The following is a 13,406-nucleotide window of genomic DNA, read 5'->3' as shown; positions in this document are numbered from 1 at the left end:
CAGCTTTTTCACTCTCCTCTTTCATTTTCATCAAAAGGCACCTTAGTTCTTCTCTTTCTGCTGTAAGTGTAGTTTCATCTGCGTATCTGAGGTTATTGATATTTTTCCTGGCAATTTTGATTCCAGCTTGTTCTTAACCCAGTCCAGCATTTCACAATGAAGTACCCTGCATACAAGTAAGGTGACAATATACAGCCTTGATGTACTCCTTTCCCAATTTGGAACCAGCCTATTGTTCCATGTCCAGTTCTAACTTTTGCTTCCTGACCTGCATACAGATTTCTCAGGACACAGATAAGGTGGGCTGGTATTCCTAACTCTTTAAGAAGTTTCCACAGTTATTTTGTTCATGTAATTGTCAGTTTACAAATCTTTCACCTCCTTGGTTAAATTTATTTTTAATGTATATTTATTTATTTTAATTGGAGTCTATTTACTTTACAATATTGTATTGGTTTTGCCATACATCAACATGAATCTGCCAAGGCTGCACACATGTTCCCTATCCTGAACCTCCCTCCCTCTTCCCTCCCCATACCATCCCTCTGGGTCATCCCAGTGCACCAGCCCCGAGCATCCTGTACCATGCATCAGACCTAGACTGGCAATTCATTTCACATATGATATTATACATATTTCAATGCCATTTTCCCAAATCACCCCACCCTCGCCCTCTCCCACAAAGCCCCAAAGACTGTTTTAGACATCTGTATCTCTTTTGCTGTCTCGCATATAGGGTTATCGTTACCATCTTTCTAAATTCCATATATATGCGTTAGTATACTGTATTGGTATTTTTCTTCCTGGATTACTTCACTCTGTATAATAGGCTCCAGTTTCATCCACCTCATTAGAACTGATTCAAATGTATTCTTTTTAATGGCTGAGTAATACTCCATTGTGTATATGTACCACAGCTTTCTTATCCATTCATCTGCTGATGGACATCTAGGTTGCTTCTGCACTACAAAGGAAACTATAAGCAAGGTGAAAAGACAGCCTTCAGAATGGGAGAAAATAATAGCAAATGAAGCAACTGACAAAGAATTAATCTCAAAAATATACAAGCAACTCCTGAAGCTCAATTCCAGAAAAATAAATGACCCAATCAAAAAATTGGCCAAAGAACTAAACAGACATTTTCCCAAAGAAGACATACAGATGGCTAACAAACACATGAAAAGATGCTGAACATCATTCATTATCAGAGAAATGCAAATAAAAACCACAATGAGATATTTCACACCAGTCAGAATGGCTGCTATCAAAAAGTCTAGAGTTTAGAGGTGTAAAGTATCTATAAAAGACTATATAAATTTGTGTTAAATATGAATTAAGGTATAGTTTATATAGTAGATTTATTTTAGTTGGTGTAAGGTTTTCTGTTCTTTTTCTTTAAGTATCTCTTTTATTTTATTTTTAAACTTTATAATATTGTATTAGTTTTGCCAAATATCGAAATGAATCCGCCACAAGTATACCCGCGTTCCCCATCCTGAACCCTCCTCCCTCCTCCCTCCCCTCCCCTCACTCTGGGTCGTCCCAGTGCACCAGCCCCAAGCATCCAGTACCGTGCATCGAACCTGGACTGGCGACTCATTTCATACATGATATTATACATGTTCAATACTATTTTCCCAAATCTCCCCACCCTCTCCCTCTCCCACAGAGTCCATAAGACTGATCTATACATCGGTGTCTCTTTTGCTGTCTCGTACACAGGGTTATTGTTTCCATCTTTCTGAATTCCATATATATGCGTTAGTATACTGTATTGGTGTTTTTCTTTATGGCTTACTTCACTCTGTATAATAGGTTCCAGTTTCATCCATCTCATTAGAACTGATTCAGATGTATTCTTTTTAATGGCTGAGTAATGCTCCATTGTGTATATGTACCACAGCTTTCTTATCCATTCATCTGCTGATGGGCATCTAGGTTGCTTCCATGTCCTGGCTATTATAAACAGTGCTGCGATGAACAAAGACCTATATATAGAAAACTTTAAAACACTGGTGAAAGAAATCAAAGAGGACACTAATAGATGGAGAAATATACCATGTTCATGGATTGGAAGAATCAATATAGTGAAAATGAGTATACTACCCAAAGCAATTTATAGATTCAATGCAATCCCTATCAAGCTACCAACGGTATTCTTCACAGAGCTAGAACAAATAATTTCACAATTTGTATGGAAATACAAAAAACCTCGAATAGCCAAAGCTATCTTGAGAAAGAAGAATGGAACTGGAGGAATCAACCTGCCTGACTTCAGGCTCTATTACAAAGCCACAGTTATCAAGACAGTATGGTGTAAGGTTTTCTTTTCTCTCAAATAATATAATCTTTTTAAAAGGATTCATTACATTTTTCAGAAAAACAATAGTAATATGACATAGAAATTTTGTTCACTCCTCTTCATACAGAGACAGCCTATATTGAAGTATCTATCTTAGTTTTATAGTTACAATGTACCTTGCATATATTATTTTTTGATATTGCTTAGCATGTTAACACTGAAGTAGAATGGTGATTCAGAGTAATAAGTAGTAAATGTAAAGAAGCCAGATTTATAAAAATAAATCAACAAAATATAAATGCAGAAATATAACCAAATTTTAATCATACTCTTAATTGCATAATCCTATATCCTCAAAAAGACCAGGTGTAAGTTACATTTTCATAAAAGTGATTCATTAAATGCCAATTAAAACCAAAATGAGGTACCATCTCATGCCAGTCAGCATGGCTGCTATTAAAAAGTCTGTAAACAATAAATGCTGGAGAGGGTGAGGAGGAAAAGGAACTCTCTTACACTGTTGGTGGGAATGCAAACTAGTACAGCGACTATGGAGAACAGTGTGGAGATTCCTTAAAAAACTGGAAATAGAACTGCCATATGACCCAGTAATCCAACTGCTGGACATACACACCAAGGAAACAAGAATTGAAAGAGACATGTGTACCCCAATATTCATAGAAGCACTGTTTGTAATAAATTTATTCTTATATATTTTATTCTTACTATTGATATTAGAAATAAGATTAATATCTTAATTTATTTTTAGGATAGTTCATTATTCATATATGTAAATGCAACTAAATTTTATCTATTGATTTTGTATCCTGCAACCTTGTTTGGATATTTTTATTAGTTTTAACAGTTTTGATGAATTTCCTGTATTTTCTATTATAAGATTGTGTCTACCATACAACCCTTTAATTTGACTTCTTCTTGGTACCATGCATTGGATATTTATGCATATTATTTTATCTATGAATAGTTCACTCATTTATTAGTAAATAGTATTCCATTTCAAGCATGTATCCCAGTTTGTTTTTCCCTTTCTCAATTAAGATTTATTTTGGTTATTTTCAACTATTTGAAACCATGAATAGAACTCTTATAAATATTCTTGTATAATCACTGAACAATAAGGAAACAGTGAATACAAATATGACAATTACTTTCAAGTCACTAGATGTCAGGGGAAGCTGACAATGATCACTGAGAGATGGTAAACAAACAATTTGATTTCTGTCTAGGAGTTTTCTGGTTGACTATTTTTTAAAGAATTTCCATTTTGCGAAACAGAGAGCTGTACTACCAAAGATCCTGGTCCAGTCTCTGAGTTGAGGAGATGAAGTTGAGTGTCTTCATCTAAGACAGTTAGAATTCTGAGAGTAGAATACTGAAGATTATAAACCTAGTTTCCTGGAAATATCAATACTTTGACCACCTGATGTGAAGAACCCACTTATTGGAAAAGACCCTGATGCTGGGAAAAATTGAAGGTAAGAGATAGAGACAACAGAGGATGAGATGGTTGGATGGCATAACCGACTTGGACATCAGTTTGAACAAGCTCTGGGAGTAGGTGATTGACAGGGAAACCTAGAGTGCTGCAGTCCATGGGGTTGCAAAAAGTCAGACACAACTGAGCAACTGAACTGATGGAGAGAAAGAGAGAGAGAGCAAAAGAGAGATAAGGGAGACAGAAAGAGAGACTGACAAAAAGAATGACTGAGAACTAAAGAGTAACCTGTGGTTTAATTTATAAATAATCAGAAACTTTTATTTTTATTATATGTTTCTTGTTTAATTGTAATATATAATGCATTATATATATGCATAGACTTAAGTCTTTTGAACTGTATTGCAATTAGGACACAGAATAGTAAATTCTCTACCTTGGGGAAGGCTCATGAGCACTTTGAGATGAATGGGATAATAGTTGCACAAATTTCTATTTCCCCAATTCCATATTAACATAGACTCCCTCAACTTGCCTATCTGAAGCTATGTTGACAAACTATGTGAAAAAAAAATCTATCTACATTTAAAACAGGTTTTAAATGACTTCTTCTGATATTATCATCCATTATCTTCCGCAATTCAAGTCAGATATGATTTTCAAAGACAAAGCTTAAACGTGAATAGTTTTGCCTATTTTGTAGGTCATTATTTTAAAAAAGAAAGTTTACATATTTCTGCAGAGATGGACAATTCTCTTTTGGTGAAATGACATCAGGCTGCTTTTTATAGCTTTTCCTCAAGAGGACAGGGCTCTCTAAGTCTTGTTCTACATGCTGATTATACTGGTGGCATCTCTGGAGGTAAAGAGTGCACCATCAAAATCATGTTTAAGGTCCCAATGAATTTAATTAGACAAGACTTATCCTTGGAGATGCACTAGTTGATTAACTCAATAATATGTGCCCTATTTCAAATGTAGATAAGGTATTTATAGGCTTTTTTCTTCACCTCACATGACAGATTTTTGAGAATTTAAATAGTGGGCTCAAATCATAACGATGTATGTATTATGAAATTATTCTCCATTCTTCAGAAAACCCAAAGTTCAACAATGAAGAGAGTACTTTAAAATTGATTAAGAATTGATATGCTATTCAGATTATTTCACTATTTCACTTTGATTGGTATAAAATATTGTACAGAAGAATTTTTATTTAAACTATTTGTAAATCATTTCTAGTTTTCTCTCTAATAAAAATGTTGATTTCACATTTGTTGGTGTTTGGCACAAATTCTGCCAAGAGCAAATATTTTGGGTCTCTGTTCAACAATCAAGTACTTTGGGTAACAGGACATTCACCATCATTTTGAAGAGCCAAGCACTGTGAAAGGTAATCTTTTTCTGAATGACTGAGATGAGTTGATTTCTTGCAAACATGGAAAGAATTGACCACATGAAAACAGTACAAGGTAGAGTGATGATGCATGAATGTGGCTTTTTGTGTTCACAGAGTTGGCATCAGTTATGACAAAAAGGAGAAAATATCAGAGCTCAGAACAGGGATCGAATGGCTGTCTTCTTATGCAGGTAACCCAATGACTGTTTGTATACAAGGTCTGCACTAGGTTTTCTATTTTCAAGAATATATTGGTGTTGTGAGAATTTAGACTAGTAAGAGTTTTATTTTGTGATTTTCATAATAAGTCATGTTAGAAATTTAGTTTAGTTGTGATTACTAAAATATGTGACAATCAATTCTGTTTTGTAATATTCTTTTTTAAATATTTTCACTTTCTAATGTTCTGGACTAAATTTCTTTCTCTAACATGAAGTTTTCTTAGAAATTAAATTCAAGTGTAACTATTTGAGGATATCTTCATGAAAAGATATCTGTAAACCTGATGATGGTTCAATTACTATGTTCCTCATTGTTTGTTAAACTGCTTAAAAGATGATGTAGCATCTGTAGACCTTGATTCAGTGGCATTTCAAAACTCAAGATGATACTGCAGCCAGCAAGATATTACTTCAAATCCTACTTTTCTGTTCACAAGTAAGTTTCAGAATTCCTTTATGTTTGTTGGCCACTTAGATGCATTATTCCTTTAAATATATGTTTACATTTTTATTTACACTTTTACTTGCAAACTGCTTAGAGATAATTATGTTTTATTTATTAAATATATGTTTATTCCATACAATGTGAATCTTTTTCCAGTTTATTTTGTCAATTGGTGCTACTGTATCTTTTCCTAAATCCTTAAAAGAAATCTGAAATTCTCAAATGTATATATCTGAAATTCCAATGATTGGCTAAGATTCTTCCTCTGCTAGAATTGAGGAAATCATCTCCCTAATAAATAGAAGCAATTTTTTTAATTGCTTTACTTTTTTATTAAAACTTTAATCAACATTTATTTTTTATATAACATATTAATTAAATATATAATTTTATCAACTTCCAAATGGAAGGAGATTGTAGCAACTCATTTACTTAATAATGTGTTCTTTTCTCACATATGTATTTTAATTACTTGCTGCTCTTTAAGATTTTTGAGGTGCAGGGCAATGTATTACTCAGCATTCTATTACAATATCTGGAAGTATTGGATCATAATAAACTATAATCCTCATTGAGTGAATATATGAGTAAACTATCTTAAGACTTCAGGATTCACTAATAACAATTATATTTACAGGTAATTTTGACCTGAACTCTGAAATAATACAGGCAGAAGCACCTATGGAACAAAGGAACAATGTAACTGAATTTGTCCTTTTGGGGCTCACTCAAAGCATCCAGGGCCAGAAAATATTATTTGTCATGTTCTTGTTCATCTACATTGTGACCATGGTGGGCAACTTACTTATTGTCCTGACTGTGGTGGTCAGTTCAATCCTGGATACCCCTATGTACTTCTTTCTTGGCTGCTTATCATTTATGGATGCTATTTATTCTACTACAGTCACACCAAATATGATTATAGACTTGGTGTATGGAAGGAAAACCATTTCCTTCCAAGCTTGCATGACCCAGCTTTTTATATGGCACTTTTTTGGCGGTGCTGATATATTCCTCCTGGTGGTCATGGCCTACGACCGCTATGTTGCCATCTGCAAACCCTTGCATTATTTGACCATCATGAATAAGAGAGTGTGTGTTCTGTTGCTGTTGTTGACCTGGATTGGTGGGTTTTTACATGGTATATTTCATCCTCTCTTTGTCTACAATCTTCCCTTCTGTGGCCCCAATATCATTGACCACTTTATGTGTGACATGTACCCCTTGTTAAAACTTGCTTGCACTGACACCCAGGTTACTGTCATTACAGTGCTTACCAATGATGGGGCAATATGTGTGATCATCTTTTCTCTCTTACTCATCTCCTATGGGGTCATTCTGTGCTCCCTGAAGAATCGTGGTCAGGTAGGGAGGCGCAAAGCCTTGTCCACCTGTGGCTCCCATATTACTGTGGTGGTCCTCTTCTTTGTGCCCTGCATTTTTATGTATATGAGACCTCCTTCTACCTTGTCCGTTGATAAATCCTTGACTCTGTTTTACAGCATTATCACCCCTATGTTGAACCCACTCATCTATACTCTGAGAAACGGTGAGATGAAAAATGCCATGAAAAAGCTGTGGATCACAAAAAGAAAATGATACATCAGGAAAATGTATCACCTATTTTCAATAAATAATTGCTTTTAACGGGGAAGTCTTGTGTGATTATTTAGGTGGCTCAGACGGTAAAGTGTCTGCCTAGAGTGCAGGAGACCCGGGTTCAATCCCTGGGTCGGGAAGATCTCCTGGAAAAGGGAATGGCAACCCACTCCAGTATTCTTGCCCCCACCCAAAAAAGGGGGCTCAAAGAAATATTAAATTACTACTCAGGGTTAATACCTTGGCCATGATGAAATCATTTATTATGTGAACACTTCCAATGATCAAAATACACTTTTAAGGATTTTCATAATTTCCTAGTTCAAAGTATATACTTTGTTTCAAATACATTTTTAAGATTGTCACATTTTCTTATGAAAACATGTACAGTTTAGAGGTGTAAAGTATCTCTATAAGACTATATAAATTTATGTGTTATATATGAATTAAGGTATAGTTTATACTGTATATTTATTTTAGTTGGTGTAAGGTTTTCTCAAGTTTCTCTCAAATAATATAATCTTTTTAATAGAATTCATTACATTTTTTCAGAAAAATAATAGCAATATGGCATTGAAATTTTGTTAACTCCTCTGCACACAAAGACAGCCTATTGCCGAGGTCCAGTCCCAGCTGATCCAGGGAGTTTGAAGCGGGGACGGTGTTGGCGAGGATCAAGATACAATAGCTTCAATTAGATATTAATTAGAGATGTAAAGAGTAACAGAATGAGGATAGCTCAGTAGGAAAATTCAGTGGAGAAAAGAGGCTGAGTAGCTTGGTTTATGCAGGAAACCAATAAAACTTCAAGATAAGAAGCTTGCACCACTTACATAGGCTGCAGGCGTCCTTCTGTTCTCCCGAAGGAGAGGAGACACTGAGGCCTCCCCGGTCGGGTCTTAGAAGCCCAGGCATAATTAGTAAGCATGGCGGGCTCTGCGCTCCAGATGGAAACTTCAGCCAGAGTTTGAGAGAGAGAGCCACATGGGGAGACCAGTATTTCGAGAAACTGATCCCAATTCTTTATTTTCCATGGTCTACTTTTATGCACTGAGATATTATGCAAAAGTCATGTGGGGTCAGCAGTCCTGACTTTTATCAAAGTCAGGTGCTTCATACAAATGTATACAGAGGTCTTAGGGGTGTTACATCATCTTCTGGCCAGGGGGCCTGCTGACAATTTATGACCCTCTCCTTGTGACAGCGGTCAGTCAACCAGGACACTTATTTCTCCAGGGGTGATTATTCTTAAAACAGACTCCACCTTCCGAAGGTACCAGATAAAGTTACATTCCTATAGGGTGAGGGTGTAGCGGGTTTTAATTAAGGAAAGAATTTACTTAGCCTAAGGTCTAACGTGATTTATATCAAAGGTTAATACTTATTTCTTCTATATATTCATTAATGTGTGTAAGGGCAAGGGATGTGGAGACTTAGCAGCGAACATTGGCTCAACAAATGAAAAACTCTTCACCAATACGATTTCTAATCAGCCCATTATACTTATACTAATAGTTTTCTAACTTCTCTAAAGAATCTGTTTTTAGAAGGTGTAAAGCATCTCGTGCCTCTCACGGTTGGGAGGCTGTGAGCAATCACATGTGGCCGGACAAGCCTGTCAGGCAGGCTAGAGAACCTTCAGAGGAGTTTGTAGGTTAAAACACTCTTGTCACACCCAGGAGTTTTTCTTAACTGGAGCTCTAAGTTAACTCCTTCTCTGAAAGAGGTGGTGGGGGACAGCCCCCTGTGAAGTCAGAGGTGTAGGTGAGAGCACAAAGTAGTAAAGTAGGCAGGCTCTGGTTATGGGGGTAGATGCTTGAGAATTTCCAGGGGGACTCCTGAGGCTCGATCCCGTCTTTGCGTATGTCGAGCCTCCTTCCTCATGACCTTTGCCACGGGTGGCAAAAGGGGTCCTCCCGCCAGCTCCCCACAGCCTATATTAATTTTGAAGTATCTATCTTAGTTTTATAGTTACAATGTACCTTGCATATATTATTTTTTGATATTGCTTGGCATGTTAACACTGAAGTAGAATTGTGATTCAGAGTTATAAGTATTAAATGTAAGGAAGCCAGATTTATAAAAATAAATCAACAAAATATAAATGCAGAAATATAACCAAATCTTAATCATACTCCTAATTTAATAATGATGATCCTGTGAAAGTGCTGCACTCAATAAGCCATGAATTAACTTGTAATAAGTATTCATCAGTATGCAACAGATTTGATATACTTGTGTTACTCTGTGTATATATGTATATTTGTATAGTGCATTATCTATCTCTTTATCTTACCTGGCAAGCTATTTCAGTTAGTTCTCCACATTGAAATTTTCATTTTAAAACTTTGAAAATAAGGATTTATTTTCCCTAACAGATTCTTATGTATTGAACACCTATGCAAGAGTTTTTTATCCATGTCTACTGAATCTGTAATTTACTTTATATTTTTACAACAATATAACAATGTTAAATTGTATGTGGATAAAAGTTTTAAAGGATAAAACATCAATTAATAAATGCCATAATCATCTTCAAAGTAAAATGACTCAGTAAGATTCTCTTTCTTAGAGGCAAGAATATTTTCACATTAACCCCAGAAAGAGTATCAGAAATTATTAAATTGGAATGCAGCTTCCTTTCAAAAGCTTGTTTCTCATCAAGTAATGATAAACATAGCAGGAGAATGAGAATACTTAAATTTCTCCTAAGTTTATGGTTAGGACAAGCAGTTGTATACTTATCCATGGAAAATGGCAATTCACCAAGCATTTAGTCATCATCTAATAGGTTTCAAGAACTACAGATATTATGCCAGGTACTATGATAAGTGAGGAAACACAATTGAATGCTATATGTGTTCTGATAAGTACCAGAGAGGATGAGTTGCCAAAGACTTTTATATATGTGTATGTATGTATGTATATATATAATCCTTAAAATGCCTGCTTATGATAGATATTTATTGATGATGTCTTTCCACAGTAAGAGCAGAGGGTTCAGATGCAAATTCTAATAGAAGAGGGAATAACTCTTACATCTGAGGGGTAACTCTAGGCTTACAGGATAAATCTGAGAATTGCAATTTGTAAATTGACTAAAAGGAAGGCTCAGAAGTACAGAGCACTAAGATGACTTATCAGATTCACGTGGAATTGGAGCCAGGAGAAAAATCCAGATCCCATGTAGATAGCCCAATGTTTTCTTGGTAAATTAAAAGTTAACCAATAGATGTTTACAGGTGAGAGAGACTAGATGTCTGAAGAGGTAGAAAGCATCATGGAGGAAGAATTTAAAAAAAAAAAACACACATTAAAACAACTACAGGGCAAAAGTACCAAGGACATGCTACACAGTCATTGTAACTGCTCTGTTTTTGTTCTAAGACATTCAGACAATAACTCTTTCCTCATTAACAAGTATGATTCTTTATCTTTGTAGGCAATTCAGGCCCCAGGAAGGTGGGAGTTCGTAAATGAATCTCATGGCTCCCAACAATGTGACTGAATTTGTTCTCTTGGGACCCACACAGAATCCACACTTGAAGAAAATACTCTTCATTGTCTTTTTGTTCATGTTCCTTTTCACTGTGCTGGCCAACCTGTTCATTATCATCACCATCTCCCTCAGTCCCACACTTTCTGATCCCATGTACTTCTTTCTCACTCACTTGTCCTTCATAGACGGCATCTTCACCTCTGTCACCACCCCCAAAATGATCACTGACTTGCTGCACCAGAGGAGAACCATCTCCTGGGCTGGCTGCCTGCTCAACTCTTTCTGAAGCACTTCCTGGGAGCATCACAGGTCATCGTCCTCACTGTCATGGCCTATGACCACTACGTGGCCATCTGCAAGCCTCTGCACTACATGGCCATCATGCGACAGGGCCTCTGCCAGCTCCTGGTGGTGGTGGCCTGGATTGGGGTGTTTCTGCATGCCACCGTGCAGATGTTATTTACTGTGGACTTGACCTTCTGTGGCCCCAATATCATTAACCACTTCATGTGTGATTTCTTTTCACTGTTGGAAATTGCCTGCAGCAACACTTCTAGGCTGGGAATGGTAGTGGCCACTAACAGTGGCGGCATGTGCTGACTTATGTTTTTAATGCTGCTCATCTCCTACATAGTCATCCTGCGCTCCCTGAAATCCCAAGGTTCTGAAGGATGGTGCAACACCCTCTGTACATGTGGCTCCCACTTTACAGTAGTGGTGCTCTATTTTATCCCTTGTATTTTCACCTATACCTGTCTGGTGATCAGTTACCCTGAAGACAAGTTGGTGAGTGTGTTTTTTGCAATCCTCACTCCCATGTTAAATCCGATCATTTACACAGTGAGAAACACAGAGGTGAAAAATGCTGTGAGGAGTTTGTTGAAGAGGAGAGTAATGTAGCTGTTCATGATGCCAATTAGAGGATGATTTATATGCATTGATAACCTTGAGCCTATTGTAAATTATTATAGAAACTAAAACACTTAGCAGAATATTGACAGGAAAAAAAAAAGGCTCTGAAACTAATATTTGTTGATAATTTAGTATTGGCTAGACACATCTTCAGAGAAGGAAATGGCACCCCACTCCAGTACTCTTGCCTGGAAAATCCCATGGATGGAGGAGCCTGGTAGGTTGCAGTCCATGGGGTTGCTAAAAGTAGGACGCAACTGAGTGACTTCACTTTCACTTTTCACTTTCATGCATTGGAGAAGGAAATGGCAACCCACTCCACTGTTCTTGCCTGGAGATCCCAAGGATGGCAGAGCCCAGTGGGCTGCCATCTATGGGGTCGCACAGAGTTGGACATGACTGAAGCAACTTAGCAGCAGCAGCAGCAACAGCATTTGTTGGTTATTGAATATGGGTAGGCATTTTGATAACTTTAATGGTTTTTGATAATGTCTCTATGTTTATGACAATGGAAAGAACAACTGTAAACCCTTTAGTTTGATATTTGTAGAGTAAGTTTTCCTCCGGATTCTTACGGTTATTTTTTTCATATTTTTTCATGTATGTTACTTTGATGAAGTTTTCATAGGACCTTGATCTCAGAACTTTTCCTTTTGCTTTAGCCTGTTGTAAATCAAACAAGGAATAGAAATTCTTAGGTAGATACATGGGAAAGGGACAGTTGAGTGAAGGAATAACAACCAGTATTTTTTTTCTGTACTATGAATATGCCAAAAGCAAAATGAGTAACACCAACAAAAGGAATAAAGAATAATTCACAATGTAATTTTCTTCCTAAGAGAAAAAAAAAAAGCAAACATTTTCAAATTACTCAATTTTGTCTCTTTTCCAAAATGTCTCCATAGCTCACAATTTCCTTAAGTACAGAAGAAATTTTTCCATTCCTCAATACCAAGTTTGAGGAATCATTTGGAACAACAGTAAAAATATTCTACAAATCTCAGAAGAAAGTCACATGATTAGTATGCAATGATATTGCCCTATATGTATGATACATGTATTCATATTTTAAGAACCCCTTTTTTATCTGTCAGGCAATCTTTTCAGTTGATTTATCCACATACTAAACTGATACTAAAGTGATACCAGTATCATTATCCCCATTTTACAGAGAAATAATTTGAAGCCAAGAGAGGTTTACTAATTTATTTGCCTCAGATCTGAGGAACTGTTATACTAGAATAAAGTTACATTACAAACTTCCAGCCTATGGGTAATTCATGTTGATGTATGACAGAAATCAGATTAATATTGTAAAGCAATAGCCATGTCTCACATATAGCAATGTATTTTAGCAGTAGAAGTTTATTCCTTTATTGAAAGTTGAAGTTATGTCATTTCAGTTTTACAAAAGAACACCATTAGTATGTTAAAGGTAACCTGTAATGGAAAAGGATCTCAAATAGAATCCATTCAGTTCAGTTCAGTAGCTCAGTCGTGTCTGACTCTCTGTGACCCCATGGACTGCAGCACTCCTGGCCTCCCTGTCCATCATCAACTCCCAGAGTTTACT

The 13,406-nt window shown here is 36.3% G+C and overlaps 1 protein-coding gene and 1 pseudogene across 1 annotated transcript; both read left to right on the top strand.

The window, feature by feature from the left end:
- Positions 1-6,504: 6,504 nt before the first annotated feature.
- On the top strand, positions 6,505-7,422 carry LOC133243913 (putative olfactory receptor 4A4). The gene has a single exon (XM_061410630.1). The coding sequence runs from the start codon at positions 6,505-6,507 to the stop codon at positions 7,420-7,422; it is 918 nt and encodes a 305-aa protein (XP_061266614.1).
- Positions 7,423-10,898: 3,476 nt separating this feature from the next.
- LOC133243899 (olfactory receptor 4C3D-like) lies at positions 10,899-11,821 on the top strand (annotated as a pseudogene).
- Positions 11,822-13,406: the final 1,585 nt, after the last annotated feature.

This window comes from Bos javanicus, unplaced genomic scaffold, assembly GCF_032452875.1.
Source record: "Bos javanicus breed banteng unplaced genomic scaffold, ARS-OSU_banteng_1.0 tig00002723_1, whole genome shotgun sequence".
Taxonomy (NCBI): Eukaryota; Metazoa; Chordata; class Mammalia; order Artiodactyla; family Bovidae; genus Bos; species Bos javanicus.
This window is presented reverse-complemented; position numbering and strand designations above follow the sequence as displayed.